Below are 16,316 nucleotides of genomic sequence, written 5' to 3'. Positions count from 1 at the left end.
GCACAGGAAGCCAGGGCACTTCTGTTGCCTCCACTATCCAGGTAGGGAAACTGAGGCTTGAATGATGGGGCATCAGTGGCACAGTGTGATCCCCCTCCCCCCACGTGGGGTGGTCTGGAGCCCACTTTCGACACAGCTGCACCCTTGCCCGCACCAGCTCACACACGCCCCATGTCTCAGAGGGGGACACGTCCAGGCTCGAGGCAGATACGCACATCCTGGGCGTGCACCCCTAAATGCCAAGTGCTGCTGAGTCACGCGTGCGTGCCCCCGCCCCCGCTGTGTGTCCCAGTGCCCCTTCCCCACTCTGGCCTGGAGCTGGCAGCACTCAGAGGTCATGCCCTGTCCCATCTCAGCAGGGACAATGGTGACTGCCAGGCTTTGAAGGGGGTGGGATAGGGGGATGGGTGGGGCCCCCAGGCGGGTTGGGGAGGAGACTGCGGACTGGGTATATCCTTTCACTGGGCATACCCAGGCCCGTTTTCGGGCGAGGGGACCAAGGCTCCAAAGGCAGGTTGCACGCTGACAATGCCAGCCCCAGAGAGAGCCCTCTGCAAGCAGGGTTGGCTTTGGGGTCCCCTGCACCCCATAGCTGAAGCTCTGGGGGTGGGAGTGGGGATCGCTAATCCCCAGCCTGGCTGGCCTGGCCTCTGCCCAGGATGCCTCTAATTCCCAGACCAAACAGCAGGCAGCACTGTGCCTGCTGCCAGCTTAATCTGCTCCCCGCCAGCCTGGGGCTGGCCAAGGGGACTCCTGGTTCCCACAGTCCAAGCCTCTGCAGAATGAAGCAGGGCCACCTCCGCCCGTGCAGAATTAGAGCCACAGTCCCTTACCCAAAAGATTTCCTTCCAAAACTGCCACAGTAAACACACACTTCTGTTACTGAATCAGGTCTAATACTCTTAGGCTTTCATACAGTGCACACTTGGACAGCTGTGCACGAACATGCACACACCCCCTCCTGTGTCAACAAACACAGCAGTTTAAGATGATTTTATTGAGTGAGAGGCAGGGAGAGGAGGGAGGCAACTATAGCCTCCCTCACCCCACCAGGGGGAACAGACCCCCTCCCCGCCGCCCACCCCCCATGGCTCCCCTGTACTATGGAGGACTTGTGCATGGTCCCAGGAACGGGGAGAGTGGAGGGTGGGTGTGAACGGTAGCAGCTGGGGCTGGGCAGAGGTGCTACTGGGCACTGGGGGGCTTGTAGGGCTCCAGGAGGAGGGCGGAGAAGGTGTTGACCTTGTCCGCTCCCCGCACCTCGTGGGGTAGCAGTGGCAGCTTCACGATGTGGAAGTCTTCGTACAGGTCCTCCATCTGCAGCCAGGGCACAGGGCAGAAAGCAGGGGTTAGGAGGGCAAGAATGGACAGGCAGTGGTTTCTGGGAGGTGGAAGGACCCAAGTTCAAGCCCAGCCTGGGCAGCTTAGTGCCTTAAGGAGAGCCTGGCTCCAAAGGAAAGACAAGACGGCTGCGGTTGGTGGGGCTCAGCATGGAGGCCCTGGGTCCGGTCCCCAGCACCGGAAGAAAGTATGAGGAAGGTCCCAAGGCACCTTGGCGTGCACAGGCCCTGCCAGACTGGGCGCACCTGGTCTAGGTACTTGGCCTGGATCTTGTGGCGGGCTTCACACATCTTGCAGGGCCTCTCGGGGTCGGGGAAGACGAGCTGGTTGACGATGATGTTGTGGGTGTCGATCTTGCACTTGGCCAGCTCCTGGATCAGCCGCTCTGTCTCGTACAGGGACAGGAACTCGGCGATGCACACGCAGATGAAGGTCGTCTGCTCCTGCAGCAGAGCCAAGACAGATGGGGCTGGTGGGTCCCCATTCCTGTGCTCCCAGCCTCTCCCCCACTGCGGGGCCCTGACTCACAGGGTCCTTGAACTGCTCGCTGACAGACCGGATGACGGGCAGTGTCTCCTCCAGCTTGGATGCCAGCTGGTCGGCGTTCATGTCACCGAGGCCCAGCATGTTACACATCTGTGGGGAGCATGGGGCAGGTTTACCTTGCACCGGGGCCCCTGCAACCAACGCCTGGACAGCTATGACCCACTCCCCAATCTTCCACTGACTACAGGGGTGGCCCCTGGGCAGATCCCAAGACCTGGCCAGGCCCAGCTTTGCCATTTTGGTGGCTGCTGTGACCACAGGCTTGACCTCCTCGACTTCCCATGTGACCTCCCTGGTGCTCATAAGCTGGCCCCAGTAATGTGCGCAGAGCACTGCCAGGCATGGGGCAGGCACCACCTGCACCCCAGGGTGGAGCGGGGATGTGCCTCAGGTCCCAGCCGTGACAATCCACACGCCCACTCTTGTAGTCTTGTCTGAGGGCAGGCAGGCGCATGGGTGAACCCTGGAGTCCTGCGCTCAGGGGCAGAAGGGTCGCTGTGAGCTCAGCAGCAGCTGCACAGCGAGTCCAAGCCAGCCTAGGCTACACCGCAAAGCCCATCTCCAAAAACCAAAAGCACCTGCACCATAAGAACCAAAGCCCATCTGAGAGATAAGGAAGGTGAGGCCCAGAGAGGTGAGGCAGGCGCCTGCAGCCACACAAGCAGTGGAAATGCCCCCTTCCCACCTGGTGAGGACCCCTCCCACCCTGTCGCACACACAGAGTCCCAGGTGGGTTCTGGTGGGGGTGGGGAGTCTTGAGCCTGGGCGCTGTCCCTTCTGGCCCACGTGCCTGCGAGATGAAGGGGCTGATCTGGTTCTTGATCTGCATGAGGCGGCCCAAGCCCCGCTCCACGATGGTGGGGAAGTTGAGGAGCCTGAGCGTGTGGCCAGTGGGCGCTGTGTCGAACACCACCACCGAGAAGTTCATGCCCTTCACCAGCCTGGGGGAAAGGGGGGTCAGGCCGCGGCCGTCCCTCCACTGTGGCCCCCAGCCCGCCCTGCGCCAGGCCCGACCTCATGACCTCTGCGTAGCTCATGGCCTCGTCGATGCCTGGGAAGGCGCTCATGGCCTCCTGCATCATCTTCTTGCCCATGCTCAGCATGCTGTCCTCCTCGAAGAACTCATCGGGCAGCTCTGCCACACCCAGGCTGGGGTCGATCTCCTGGGGGCCGGGGACAGGAAGAGCCCAGGCCACTGAGCCCCTTGGGTGCCTCTGACCACAGGCCCCTGATGAGGCACTGGCCCTCCCCTGGGGATACACAACCCTTTGTAGACATGGGAAAAGTACAGGCTGGCACTGGGGCCCCTGACCATCTCAAATGGCTACAGCCATTTACATGGCTGCTCACTGTCTGGATCTTATGTAAGACATAGGACCCCTGACTGTTGCCAGATCCTTCCTTTTTTATTTGAGGCAGGGTCTCACTATGTAGTTGCGCTGGCCTTGAATTCACTGTGTGTCTCAGACTGGCCTAGAGCTTAGTGATCCTCCTGCCTCAGCCTCCCAAGTGTTGGGATGACAGGTGTACCGCAATACCTGGCCAGCCTTAGTTACTCTATGGGTCACCATGTCCCTTCCCCTCATCTACTGTCACTGTCCTTCTTGCCGGGTGCTGTTATCAAGCCTGATCTGTAAGTTGCTTCTGCTTTTTTTTTTTTTTTTTTTGGGCCATGTTAAAGACTGAACCCAGGACCTTTGCACTGACCTCTATCCTCAGCTTTTTTCAAATTTTGAGGCAGGGTCTTGTTAAGTCACCAAGCTGCCTAGGTGAATGTGAACTTGTGATCCTGGTACCTCACCCTCCAGAGTCCAAGGGTGATAGGTATGTGGCACTGCCCCTGAGCTCACAGGTTCCTTCTGCAGATGCTCCCTCTTGTCGGCTGGGGCTGCAGGATACCACTCTCTTATTCCCCACTCCCCTGCAGAGCTGCAGTTGGGGCTGGAACACAGCTGACCAGTCACTCCCACCTGCTCTCAGATCTGCAGGCCCTCGGAGCCCCTTCTGACCCCAGAAAGGTTTGTGCAGCAGGCTGTGGTGTAGTTCAGTGGGAGAGCACTTGCTGAGCATTGTGAGGCCTCAGGTTCCACTCCCAGCACCACTCAAAAAAGACAAAGGAACTTTTCACATGGCAGCTGTCATTCCTGAAACTTCTGTCCCAGTCAAGCTAAGGCCCTCACCTTTGCTGGGAAGAGGAACCACTGGCTGTCCCAGCTCTCCTCCTCCCTCTGCTCTCTCTGACCTCTGACGCTGGCTGAGGCTGGGTCCCAAGTCTGTGAGCTGGGTGGAGCCCATCCAGCCTGAGGCTCCCTGCCAGCTGGTACCCCTTGTTGGCCCATGGTGCACTCCCACTGGCAAACTAACAGGCTCTACAGCTGCCTTTCCCAAAATGGCTCTTCTTAGCCGGCACAGTGGTGGTTCCTGGAGCCCAAGCTGCTCTGGATGCTGGAGCAAGACCATATGACGCCACGTGTTCCAGGCCAGCCCAGGCACACAGATACCTTGTCCATCCCCCAGTCACCCTCAAAGCCTGCCTCATTCCCCAGTCCCTTCAGTGGTGACTCCGTTACACAGTTCCCATCATGACAGTCACTGTCCCTACCTCCTCCTCACGCCCACTCCAGGGAGGCTTTGCTCCCATTTCCACAGTGCTCTCCCTCCACAAACCGAGAGCCAATAACGGCTTCCTGCCTGAGACCCTGTGTCTTCCCAGGGCTCGGACCCTACCTTTCCTGGTTTTCCTCCAGCCTCATTGCTAGCTTCTTTTTGGTCCCCTCTCCAGGTTCCTCCTCCTTTGCTGCTGTACCTTAAATGCGAATATAATCCCAGGCTTGTGTCTAGGCCATTCTGATCTCTCACATTCTGTTCCACACACACAGCCCTAAATACTACCTTACTTGAGGCTGGAAGATCAACTGAGCCCAGGACTTTGAAGCCAGTCTGGGCAATGTAGAAAGACCCTGTCTCCAAAAAACAAAGTGAGAAACTACATTTGGGACAATGACTTTGAAATCTTTGCTTAAGAGCCAGGTGACAGCTGGGGTTGATGGGTGCACACTTGTAATCCCAGTATATGGGAAACTGAGGCAGAAGGATGGTCGAAAGTTCAAGGCCTGCCTGGGCTTCTACATAGTGAGCTCAGGACCACTTTAAACTACATAGTCTGGTCTCAAAAACAAATGAAAAATCCAAACCAATCAATGCTAACTTCGAGTTCCAGGCTCATACAGCTAAGATACTGTCATCACATTACCACACAGATGTCCAAGTGGGCCCATCAGAATTACTGAGGACAAAACAGAATTCTTGATTTGTTACTCCTACACCTGCTCCTCTCCTCATCTTCCCCATCCTGGTTGTTCTGGGTAAAAAAAATAGAGAATTTATTTCTTTTTTGTTTGTTTTTGAGAATTTATTTCTTATCCTATTTCAACAAAGCAATTTCATTGTTTTACTTTCAAAATCCAGCCCAAATCTAACAACTTGTCTTCCAACAGTCTGCCTCTAGAAGCCAGGATTCCAGCTCATCTCTCACTTGGTTATACACCCAGCCTCCTTGTTAGTATCTCTGCTGCCTCCCCTGATTTATAATCCAATCTCAATGAGGCAGCCAGTGAGAATTTTTCCAAATATGATGAATTCAGCCATAACAATGCCTGTTTAAAATAAACAGCTTCTTACTGAATTTCAAATGAAAGTCCAACTGCTATTGTGGCTTGTAATGTCCCATACCATGTACCTCTTGTTGGTCTTCCAATTTCCCCTTTCCTTCCCCGTGCTTGCTTAGCTGTGGCCACACTTGCTTCTTTTCTTCCCTTCAAACATTTCTCAACTTGGGGAAGGACAGAAACTGGAGAGATACTGAATACAGAAAGGGCAGGACATGGGGACGACTGGTGGGAACGCTTAAGAGAGGCTAAGCGCAGCCTCTTCCAGAAGTAAGGAGCTAGCTCTGCTTCACTTACCATAGCAAAGAGGTTGTCATAGCCTTTGACCTTGGTCGGCACTTTGGAGAACTTCTGGTCAAAAGCATCTGAGATGTTGTGGGCTGGGTCTGTGGAAATGATCAGAACACTCTCACGCCCCTTGGAGAGCTGGACTGCCAGGCTGCAGCTGCACAAAGGAAAGGTAGAAAGGTGGGGTATGAGGGGCCAGGCTCTTCAAGGGAAAACGTGGGATGTGGGATGCCAGGACTACAGACCCGTTTTTTTTTTTTTTTTTTTTTTTTAAACAGGGTCTTGCTATGTAATGCAGGCTGGCTTTGAACTCACTATATAGCCAGGCTGACCTTGAACTCGCTGAGATTTTTCTGCCTCAGCCTTTCAAATCCTGAGATTACAGGCATGTGCCACCACCCTCAGGCCTGGATCACCAATTTTAAGAGGCCAGTATGGTTCACTGTGGAATTAAGATTAACCCTCTCAGACCTCACTTACTGGCCTAGACTACTAAGTCAGGTTCAGCTGACAGATGCAGCTTGGCCTCGTGCTTGTTTCTTTGTTGCTGGGCGCTGAATGGCACGGTCTAGCTTCCCAGCCTTCACAGTTCTCCTGTGCCCCCCGCCTCAATTCTGAGCCAAGAACTCCCTTGCGCTCCTTGCTAACTGCAGGACGGTTCAGTTCTCCGGTTTAGTATGACAGCTCCAGGGACCCTTCCCAGCTGACTGCGACAGTCAGCTCGTTTCCCACACTTTCCAATCCTAGCCCTTCACCAGACTAGTGCCTTTCTTGCTCCTGCGAGCTCACTTGGCACGGTCCGGCGACTGGGACATCGAAATGCTCCTCCGCCTCCCCACGTGCCAGGTCACTGAGATTTTGCACTGAGCCCCCGCACAGATAGTCCGACTCAGTGAGTGCCAGGCCTGAATCCAGGAGGCATTGTCAGTAAGCTGCAGGTAATTTTCGAGGACTACAACCCAGAAGACCGCGGCTCGGCGTGGGAAAGCCGGTATCTGGTCTTCCCTTCGCTCAGTGGTACATCCTACCGCTTTCTCGCCGCCCTTCAAGGTAGCCTCCTCACCTGCAGGTGGTCTTTCCCACGCCACCCTTGCCCCCGACAAAAATCCACTTGAGACTGCGCTGCTCAATGATGTTGCTAAGCGTGGGCTCCAGTGGTTCCACGTCAGGTGCATCCTCGAACTCATCCGCCTCAACCCCCCACCCGGCCACCCCCGCCGCCATCTTGGAGCCGGCTCACGTGACCAACCGGAGCGCACCATGAAAACGCCTACAGGGGAATTTTGTCTACCGTATCCCCTTCGAGGCTAGAAGCATGAATTATTTCCTCATGGCTTAACTTCTGTGAGAACGCAGAGGCTTTGTATTTGAAGTTTTATGTTTCTAGTGCTTGTACTGTCTACCTTTTGTCTATCATTTTCCAAGTGCTACCCCTATCTAATGAACACATTAGTACGGCCCAGACTACTCCCCTTCACTGATTGGGTCCTAAGTCTAGGAGAGCTCTTTTCATTGGGTGGATCTTTTCTTACATTCACCAGTCACACTTTCGCTCTGCTAGCCAACCTCTCCTTAGCAACCAGCCAAACACTTTGTCTAAGTCCTTTCAGCGAAGTTCCAGCCGACGTCAGTCCTGGATCCATTCTATAGGCTCAATTTTGTGTCTATCATTTCCCCCATTCTCCAAGTGGGATCGCAACATCACCTCAGGTCTGCCCCCTCTTTACTCTGTTAGCGGTGAGTCATCCAGCTCCTGCAGCAAAGCAATCGGGAACGAATTGATAGGTAGCTAGAGGAAGATCCCCAGTGGAAAGTGGAGAGAGGGCGAAGGACTGCAGTCGTGGGCATGGTGGTCAGACCCTTGCCCTTTACGCCCTAAGCACACGTGCTAAGCAGGAACTGTTCATAGAACAGCTCTTGTCGAAGGGGTTCTACCTCCCGAGTATCTTGCACTTAGCTCCATATTCGAGGGGAGACCCCAACTTAAGGTTTTTTTTTTTTTTTTTTTTTTTTTTTTTTTTGGTCGTTTTGAGACAGAGTTTCGCTACGCAGTTCAGGCTGGCCTTGAGCTCACTTTGTAACCCAGATTTGTCTCAAATTTGCAATGATCCTTCTGCCTCAGCCTCCCTAGTGCTGGTATTACAAGCATGCGCCACCACGTCCAGCTTCAATCGAATGCATTTTTCAACCCCTTCTCTGGGGTAGAAATACAAGTTGGGTGTCAGGGCATTGGTGGAGCACCAGTTCAGAATACCTTTTTGCTGGGGACTCTAACCTAGAAACATCCTGGCTTCACTTGAGTACTCCAGTTCATATTTATTTTTAAATAACCTTGTTCTCAAATGTCGATCCCCGCCCTATGGAACCAGCTGTGTTCTATTCCTAGATCTGAGTTTCATTTTAGAGACAGATGCCAAACTGCGAGATAGCCCCTATTCCTAGTCGAGGGTCGCAGGTTAAATACGCCCTCTTGAACTAGTTGGGAACCCAAGTTCCCCATAGGTTAGTTGAGCACACAGCCCCAAAATGGGTCTTTAATTCAGAAAGATTAACCCTGGCGGCAGAAGAGGATTCTAGCCGTGAAAAGCTAATGCACCCCCCAGCTTCTGGGAAGAATCTCGCTTCAGACAGCTGGCTGCAGCCGTCATATAAAGCAGCCAGTTCTCTGCAGCCCGACAGCGGAACGCCAACCCGGGTCTGGGGAGTGGATAATATAATTTCCGCTGGGCGGAGCGACTCCTTAGCCCCGCCCCTTCCCCGCCCCCTGCGCGGTCCCCTCGGCCCTGAAGGCTCTTCCCAGCATGCATTGTTCTAGACCGCGCTAGGCGGGCGCCAAACGCGGGGCTGGAGCGGGCTTCCCGGAGTCCTTTGCGCGGCACCTGGCGACAAAATGGCTGCCCGAGGGAGACGGGCGGAGCCTCCGGGCCGGGAGGCGCCAGGCCCTGCGGGCGGCGGCGGCAGCCGATGGGCTGAGTCGGGGCCTGGGACGTCGCCCGAGAGCGGGGATGAGGATGTGTCGGGCGCAGGTTCGAGCCCGGTGTCGGGCGGCGTGAACTTGTTCGCCAACGACGGCAGCTTCCTGGAGCTGTTCAAGCGGAAGATGGAGGAGGAGCAGCGGCAGCGGCAGGAGGAGCCGCCCCCGGGCTCGCAGCGACCCGACCAGCCGGCCGCCGCCGCCACGGGCCCCGGGGACCCGAAGAGGAAGGGCGGCCCGGGCCCCACACTCAGCTTCGTAAGGAGCCGCGGGGGTGGGGGCGGGCGCCGGGGCCGGGCCGGGCCGGGCCGGGCCCGGCCTGGCGGGGAACCGAGGCCCGGGAAGGGGTCTGGGTCCGGGCTTCCCCCGCTTGGACGAGGGCCGTTCGAATTATACGCGCAGGATGTGGAGTTTGGATACCCTATGAGAAGGGTCATTGGGGCGGGGACTACTCGGATCATGCCAGCGGGAACCGAGAGCTGGGTGATTTACATTGAGCCGCACTCCAGCGCTACAGGAGTCTGGATTCCAGGATTCCCGTAAGAGCGGCACCCGGGCTTTGGATCCCGGGACTACCCCGCTGCTGTGGAGAAGGGGGAAGTTCAACCCCGAATCTGTTATGACCAGACTCAGACCCCTCTTTGGTTGACCTTAGTAAGATCGCTTGACTTATTTGCATCTCGTTTGACCACCTTCCGTTTATTGAGCACCTCACTTTGTGTTAGGTGCAGGGTGTGCGGGGCTGAACTTGACAGCTAAGATCTCTGGAGACTCCGGGAAGGCCTGTGTTCATTTTCTGTAGGTGTGGAAAAGGACAGCATCATATCTGTCTGATGCAGTTAGTGTTCTAGTGTTTAGCACGTAACTGGCTTACAGGAAGGGCTAAACTAGTGGTTCTCCACTTGGGGGACTCCCACCCCCACTCCACCGGTACATTTAGAAATCTTTGGAGACAATTTTGGTTGTTAAAACCGGGGGAGCTGTGCGTGATGGCACACACCTGGAGGCTGAGGCAGAAGGATCACTGCAAATTCGAGGCCAGCCTGAACCACATAGTGAGACCTTGTGTCAACAAAACTAAACGAAACAAAACAGACACACACAAAACCAAATCCCGAGGAAGAAGGTGATAGTAACATCTATGGATAGAGGCCAGTGAAACTCTCAACATCTTAAAATAGGTAGAACAGGGTCGCCCCCCACCCATCCAACTCAAATGTCATTCCTGTCAGGTTGAACAGCTCTGGGGTAAATAAATGGGGCACCAGCTGGGCACAATCTTGCATGCCTATAATCCCAGCACTGGGAGGCTGAGATAGGAGGATCACAAGATTGAGTCCTGCCTGGGCAATTTGATGAACCCTGTGTCAAAATAAAAAATTAAAGAGTGTGGGGATGTAGCTCAGTGTAAAGGCTGTGGGTTTAATCACTACAACATATAGGTGGGATGGGCTGGGGATTTAGCTCAGCGTCATAAGCACCTGCCTAGTAAACTCGAGTTGTGAGTTTGATCCCTGGTATACTCTCCCCGCCCAAGGAAAAAAAAAAAAGGGACATAGATTGTTAGCTGTGAACTTGTTCTGTGTCTGGTGTTGAGATTAAGGCTTTGAAGTTTGGAGGGAAAAGTGTTGATTTGAGAATAATAGACTGGGGATTACCTCTTGGATGCAGCTGCCAGGTTTTGGGCAAATAAGATAACCTTAAATCCTGAGTTTCTTTGCCTAAAGGAGGGTGGAAGGGCCAGGGGTATAACTCAGTGATAGGCTGCCTAGTTAGCAGTTAAGGCCCTGGGGTCCATCACTAGCATCACATTAACAAAGGAAAGAAGGAGACAGGTGTGGTGGCATGTACCTGGAATCCTAGCACTTGGGACGCTGAGGCAGAAGGATGGATTCACATTTAAGGCCAGCTTAGTGTGTTCAAAGGCAGTCTGAACTATATAGCGAGATCCTGTGTGGAAAAAAAAAAAAAAGAGAAGAGTGCGGAGAATAATCCCAACGTACCTGGTCAAGGGGTGTAGACCAGATGATGTCACTGGAGCCTGTCACAGTTCTAGCACACAGGAAGCCCGCATCCCCGAGGTGGTGTTGGGACCCCAGAGTGAAGTCCGGAGCCAGACCTCTCTGAGGAAGAGCAGGACTGTCAGGATGTGAGTTGGTATGATAGCTGAGAGTGGGGACTGAGGACCCTCCCAGATGGGAGCGGTGATGGTAGTCAGTATCTATGAAGGGGGCCACTGCCCATGCCCAGAAAGGTCAGGCTAGGTTTGCTGGAGGGATGTAGGCGTTGCTTGGTGGTTAGCTAATGGCTCAGATGCTCTGGACTCCACGTCCAGCTCTGCTGTTTGCCACCAGCACAGCCTGTCTCAGAGGCTCCTCATCGATGAAGCAGGGATGTTCCTGTGACTTTTGTCTTGTGGAAAGACTTTGTGACTTTGGTGTGGGTGGAAGGTGACAGAGTCTGGGCTTGGCATAAGTGCTCAGAAAAGAGCGGCTGCTATTGCTGCAGCAGCTGCTGCAGCCTCTGCCGCAGCCTCTGCCGAGACCAGGCGAGGCTGTGGCCTGGAGACTTGAAGGACGGATTTGTCCCTGACAAGGCCGGTGCTCCTCTGGCTCCTGGGAGGGTGGCCGGGGCCCAGGGCTGCCCGGGCATGGTGGGCCCAGGGCAGGCGCTGAGTCGCGTGTGCTCCTCTCTGATTGCTGCGCAGGTCCGCTGGCTGGTGGAGCTGGGCGCGGCGTCGGGACAGGCCACCAGGCCAGGCTAGGAAGGTGTGGTGGGCCTCAGCGCCGCCAAGGCCGGGCCCGGCTCCTGTAACCCTTGCAGTCTTCTGTCCCTTCACCCAGGTGGGCAAACGCAGAGGCGGGAACAAACTAGCCCTCAAGACGGGAATAGTAGCCAAGAAGCAGAAGACGGAGGATGAGGTGAGCGGGCGGGCAGGGTCTGCCTGTTGCCGTCCCCTTTCCCTTCCCCTTGCCCCGCCAGTGTCTTTTCTGCTTGGGATGGGTGCACCATGCTGGATGAGTGGACTCTCACAGTGTCCCCGGGGAACTGACTGTGTGCTTCTTTGGGTCTTCAGGGTGACACTGGGGATGGGTCAGCTGGCTCAGGACAGTCCTAACTCAGGTTCATCACCACCTTGGCATCCTCCCCCTCTCCACCCCATCCCCCACAGGTATTAACAAGTAAAGGTGACGCGTGGGCCAAGTACATGGCAGAGGTGAAAAAGTACAAAGCCCACCAGTGTGGTGACGATGATAAAACTCGGCCCCTGGTGAAATGAGCCCCCTCCCCGAGTGCCCAGGGCTGGGACTCTGCGATGTACATAACTATTTAATGCGGTGGTGGCAGCGGCGGCAGCGGCCTTCCCGAGGACTGATACACAGAAGGAAACCGAGGTGCTCCCCGCGGCCGCGGACGATTCTCCAGGACTCTCTTTTGTACCTTGAGCACTTGCCTCCTGAGACTTACTAGAACAGTGGTTTACTGACCCCTTTCTTCCACCTCCTAGCTCTCTCTGGCTCTATCTTCTTTCTCTTGCCTTTCTCTCCCCGCCTTTAGCCATCACTTCTGGGAAGTAAAAAACTTGATTTAGTGTGTGAGTGGTGTGCTTTGTCTGTGCTTTCAAACCCTCGTCCTCCCTCTGCTGGGCGCCACTGCCTGCTTGTAGCCTGGGTTCAGCCCAGCGTGGAGGGGTGTGGGTGGGAGGGGGCCAGGGAGCCTCCACTTGGACTCCCCTCGAGAGCTATCCCTTCCCCTTGCTATACCCAATGTGCAGCACCCTGAGTCCTGTGTCTCTACAGTCCCATGGTGACACACACACACATACCCCTTGCATTTTGGCCAGGCCAAACCTTTTGATTTGCTTGTTCAGCACCTGCTATGTGCTAGGGCTTTTCCAGACCCCAGGGGCCATAGCAGTGAGCACAAAAGTCACTTTCCCTCCTTGAGCATCAAGATAGGAGCACAGAGGGGAAGCCCTTTTGGGCAATGACTGGTAACAAGGGTTGGTTGGGGCAGGTGGGGCGTTAGTCACTTCGAGGGCCCTGGGAGTCCCAGGGGAGCTGAAGGCAGCTGTGGTAGAGGGCTCAGTGTAGAGTCCAAGCGGAGAGTGCCTGGGCCTGTAGGGGTACTGGGGAAGGAGGGGCACTGGGGCTGGGAGAGGCCAGTGTGCTTGGCCTCTCTGGTTCTACAGATGTCTGCAGAAGGCATTCACTCCCCATACATGCACTCAGCACCTGCTTACATGAAGGCCAAACTGCTGCCAAGATGCAGAAATCCCTGGCCTTCTAGTTTGGTGGCAAGAAACACACCCAAGACACCTCCCTGGGCCAGGGAAGGTCCCAAGTGCATGTGGGAGCTGGGGTGAGGTTAGGTTCGCCATGGTGACCTTGCTGTGGAGGTGACCTGGGTCTCAAGTTCAGAAGGAGGTGAGAGGTGGCCAGGATGGTCCCCAAAAATCCTAGGCGGAAGCAGCATAGTGCAGAGAACCTGAATAGTAGCCAGACCTGGCCTGTGGGAGAGACACCAAGCACGCATTGCAACAGGACACCTGTGCCCCGCTTCCTGCTAACAGCACTTCTTAGCTGTGTGTGTACCCTGCAGGCTCCAAGTCTCTCTGGGAACACTGAGCTGGCCTAGGTGTGACTTTGACCTGAAGGATGGCTGGATGGGGGAGGGGAACACTAATAGGCATTCCTGCTTCTTCCTCCCCCAAGCCAGAAGCTGCTGCTGGATCTTTAAAAAGCAAGGAGCAGGAGAAGTAGGTCAGTCCGCGCAGCGTGGCCTGTATTCCAGAGCAGGAGAGGCAGGAGGTGCTGAAAGCCCTGCACCTCCCTCAGGTTCTCCCCTGCTCCGACCTGGGGAGAGTGGAGGGGGAAGGGAGCCGGACGCCCTTGAGTCACAGCCCTAGCTTCCATCTGTTTCAGTGTCTCTGGCTATGTGATCTGGAGTAAATCACTTAGCCTTTCTGTGGTTGGGTCCTTCATCTATTTTTACAGATAGTGGAAGCTTCTCTTAAGTCTCTTAAGTTGCTAAAGTAGGAAGCTGGTTGGGGTATGGCTTGGTGAGGAGCCCTTGCCTAGTGTGCCCCGTCCGGTCTCCAGCACCACAAAAACTAAGTACAAAATGAAGCCAACATCAAGGATGGATTTTAACGACATCATTTGAAACCTCTCTTTGTGCGATTGTTTGGGGGCTGTTTTTTGCTTTTGTTTGGCTGTGGTTTGAGGGTGGGATGAGGAGCCTCATGCTAGGCTGAGGCTGAGCCTGAGCTGTATTTTGGAGGCAGTAATTTTTTTTTTTTTTGAAATAGGGTCTCACTGTGTAGTCCAGGCTGGCCTTGAACTCACAGCAGTGCTCCTGCCTCAGCCTCCCCAGTGTTGCTGGCATCATAGGCGTGTGCCACCACAACCAGTTTATGCTGCTTTTTATTAAACTCAGGTGCAGTGCTATGGTCAGGGAGGGAGGGGAAAGACTGTCTCTGTCTTCTCATTTCACGTATACATCAGAGATCAGCTCCTTAAGTGTCTTTTTGCACTGGGCACTTAAAGTGCATTTTGTCATGCACACGGTTGGCTGTGAGGATTGCAAGAGATGATATTTGGGAAACATTTGATAGGTGATAATAGGCCCTTCAAGGGTGGAGGGGCAGTTGTAAAACCTACTTGCAGTCCAAGCTACCAGGGAAGCTGACTCAGGAGGATCATCAGAGTCCAGTAGTTTGGGGCCAGCATGGACAATATAGTGATAGAATGAGTCAAACTAGAAAGAAAAACCCAGGAGTGGTGGTACATGTCTGTAATTCCAGGCCTGGAGGCTGAGGCAGGAGGATTGGAACAGTTCAAAACTTCCCTGTCCACCACACCAGGGCCTATAAAGGGACTAGATACTAGCAGCAGTTGCTCAAGATTGCTCTGATTCCCCATAATCTGACTCCCCCAAGGCTTAAGCAAGGCCTCTGCAAACTTGTCACATTGAAAGGAGAGCTGAAAATAAACGGTTGCAGCCCAAATTGGCTCCACATCTGACCCCTATTCAGGGCAAACAACCAAGCTTCAACAGAAGCTCCTTGCCTCACACCTGTCCCGGGAACCCCCCGACCCAGTCCTAGCCCCCCAGTCTCACACTCCCTCTTTAACGTCCACTTCAGTGGGTCTCCACACCCCGCCTTGCACCGCCCCCGCCCCTGGCTTTTGAGTCTCCCGCAGAGGCCCAGGCGCAGTGGCTCGGGCGCGCGGCCTCATGGGAGTTGTAGTTCTAGCGCTGGGCAACTTTGCATTTGCGCAGACGGTGGTTTCCGCACGTGTCTCCAGACACTGGCTTCTGTTCCACGGAGCTGGCTGCGGTGGGAATGTCCTGGCCGCCTTTAGAGTTATTCTTGAGCTGAGCGGACTTAGGCACCAGCTGACCCTTCCTTAGCCCGAGAGGCCCTACAGTGTTTGATTTTCATGAACGAACGGAGTCGGGACTGATTTTGCCAATGGAGAAATTGGCTGGGAAACTGGTCCTTCTTCAGGTTGAGAGGAGCATTGCATTGCGCATCTCTCGAGGATCAGAAAGTTTTTTTTCGCAGGGAAGGGCTGGGCTGTCCTTTGGGATTAGAGTTTCTGTTGGTTTAGTAAATATTGATATAGGGTGGGGTCCAACGTAGTGAAAGAGACTTGCAGATAAAACCCACGTTTCCAAGAACAGTTTAAAGGTAGTGGGTGCCTAACTTGGATTGTTTCGAATGGAGCAAACTATCCTTTTATTCTTTGGTACTGGGGATTGAACCCTGTGCCTTCGCAATGAGCTATATGCCTAGTACCCCCTCCCCTATCTTAAATTTTGAGATAGTTCCTTCTGGGCTTGGACTTTCAATCCTGCCTCTTGGTCCCACAGTGCTAGGATTGGAAGCGTGCACTACCTACACAACCTGCACCAAACTACCCTTAAACTTATTTGACAGATCAGGAAGCTGGCACCCTGAGTGGTAGGAGGTCGCCCACCTTATTATCAGGAGGATCAGGAGAGAAAAGTAACCGGGATAGCCCTGGTCTTAAGCTCTCTCCTAGAATGCCTTGCTCTCAGAGAAAAAAAAAAACAAAAACAAAAAAACAAAACTACCTGGGGTGTTCAGATAGTGCAAGAACCATGCAAATTTCTTTCTTCACGGCCTTGGCCTTCTCTGGATTTCTGGACAACAGATTTCACCTCATTCATCTGCAGATAGGGGAAAGGATTAGGCCTACTGCTCTAGTTTCTTAGTTCATTTTTATTTAAAATCTTACATCTTTGCAGCTTTTTTAATCTCATAAAATTGCCAACAGTAGAAAACAGCAAAATAAATAGCAAAATGGGGGTAGTGGCTTCTGTAGAAACTCAAGACTGTCTCGGGCACTCCTGTCCAGTTTTCTCTTTGCCTATGGACAGGCTAGCTCAGTCCGCCTGCCTCTTTTCTTTTCTGTCTTTTTCCTTTTAATAGGTACCGGGGACTGAACTCACGACTGCCTGCTTGCAAG

At 54.2% G+C, this 16,316-nt stretch overlaps 2 protein-coding genes across 3 annotated transcripts; one reads left to right on the top strand and one right to left on the bottom strand.

The window, feature by feature from the left end:
• Positions 1–978: 978 nt before the first annotated feature.
• Positions 979–7,093, bottom strand: Get3 (guided entry of tail-anchored proteins factor 3, ATPase). The gene is made up of 7 exons (XM_003468362.5): positions 6,907–7,093; positions 5,853–6,000; positions 2,902–3,050; positions 2,678–2,828; positions 1,870–1,977; positions 1,587–1,784; positions 979–1,317 (listed from the first exon to the last, which is right to left on the bottom strand). Exons 1-7 carry the CDS (start codon positions 7,065–7,067, stop codon positions 1,186–1,188), a joined length of 1,047 nt encoding a protein of 348 aa, XP_003468410.1. The 5' UTR covers positions 7,068–7,093; the 3' UTR covers positions 979–1,185.
• A 1,555-nt stretch (positions 7,094–8,648) lies between these two features.
• Trir (telomerase RNA component interacting RNase) lies at positions 8,649–12,413 on the top strand. Of its 2 annotated transcripts, XM_003468363.5 has the most exons (3): positions 8,664–9,075; positions 11,661–11,738; positions 11,990–12,413. In XM_003468363.5, exons 1-3 carry the CDS (start codon positions 8,734–8,736, stop codon positions 12,095–12,097), a joined length of 528 nt encoding a protein of 175 aa, XP_003468411.1. In that variant the 5' UTR covers positions 8,664–8,733; the 3' UTR covers positions 12,098–12,413. The 2 variants fall into 2 exon arrangements, with proteins under 2 accessions (XP_023420224.1, XP_003468411.1); XM_023564456.2 differs by lacking the exon at positions 11,990–12,413 and having other exon boundaries at positions 8,649–9,052; positions 11,661–11,737.
• The last annotated feature ends 3,903 nt before the right edge of the window (positions 12,414–16,316 follow it).

Source organism: Cavia porcellus, unplaced genomic scaffold, assembly GCF_034190915.1.
Source record: "Cavia porcellus strain 051 isolate PalLab524CR breed Dunkin Hartley unplaced genomic scaffold, mCavPor4.1 scaffold_17, whole genome shotgun sequence".
Classification (NCBI taxonomy): Eukaryota; Metazoa; Chordata; class Mammalia; order Rodentia; family Caviidae; genus Cavia; species Cavia porcellus.
This window is presented reverse-complemented; position numbering and strand designations above follow the sequence as displayed.

What these genes read in the sequence shown, in the direction of transcription:
- Get3 (XM_003468362.5), bottom strand. Translation starts at nt 7,067, where the DNA reads ATGGCGGCGGGGGTGGCCGGGTGGGGGGTTGAGGCGGATGAGTTCGAG. An exon ending in GTGGGAAAGACCACCTGCAG is followed by an intron (nt 6,001 to 6,906) that starts GTGAGGAGGCTA and finishes TCCTTTGTGCAG; the next exon opens with CTGCAGCCTGGCAGTCCAGC. An exon ending in AGCTACGCAGAGGTCATGAG is followed by an intron (nt 2,829 to 2,901) that starts GTCGGGCCTGGC and finishes CCTTTCCCCCAG; the next exon opens with GCTGGTGAAGGGCATGAACT.
- Trir (XM_003468363.5), top strand. Translation starts at nt 8,734, where the DNA reads ATGGCTGCCCGAGGGAGACGGGCGGAGCCTCCGGGCCGGGAGGCGCCA. An exon ending in CGGGCCCCACACTCAGCTTC is followed by an intron (nt 9,076 to 11,660) that starts GTAAGGAGCCGC and finishes CCCTTCACCCAG; the next exon opens with GTGGGCAAACGCAGAGGCGG. An exon ending in AGCAGAAGACGGAGGATGAG is followed by an intron (nt 11,739 to 11,989) that starts GTGAGCGGGCGG and finishes CATCCCCCACAG; the next exon opens with GTATTAACAAGTAAAGGTGA.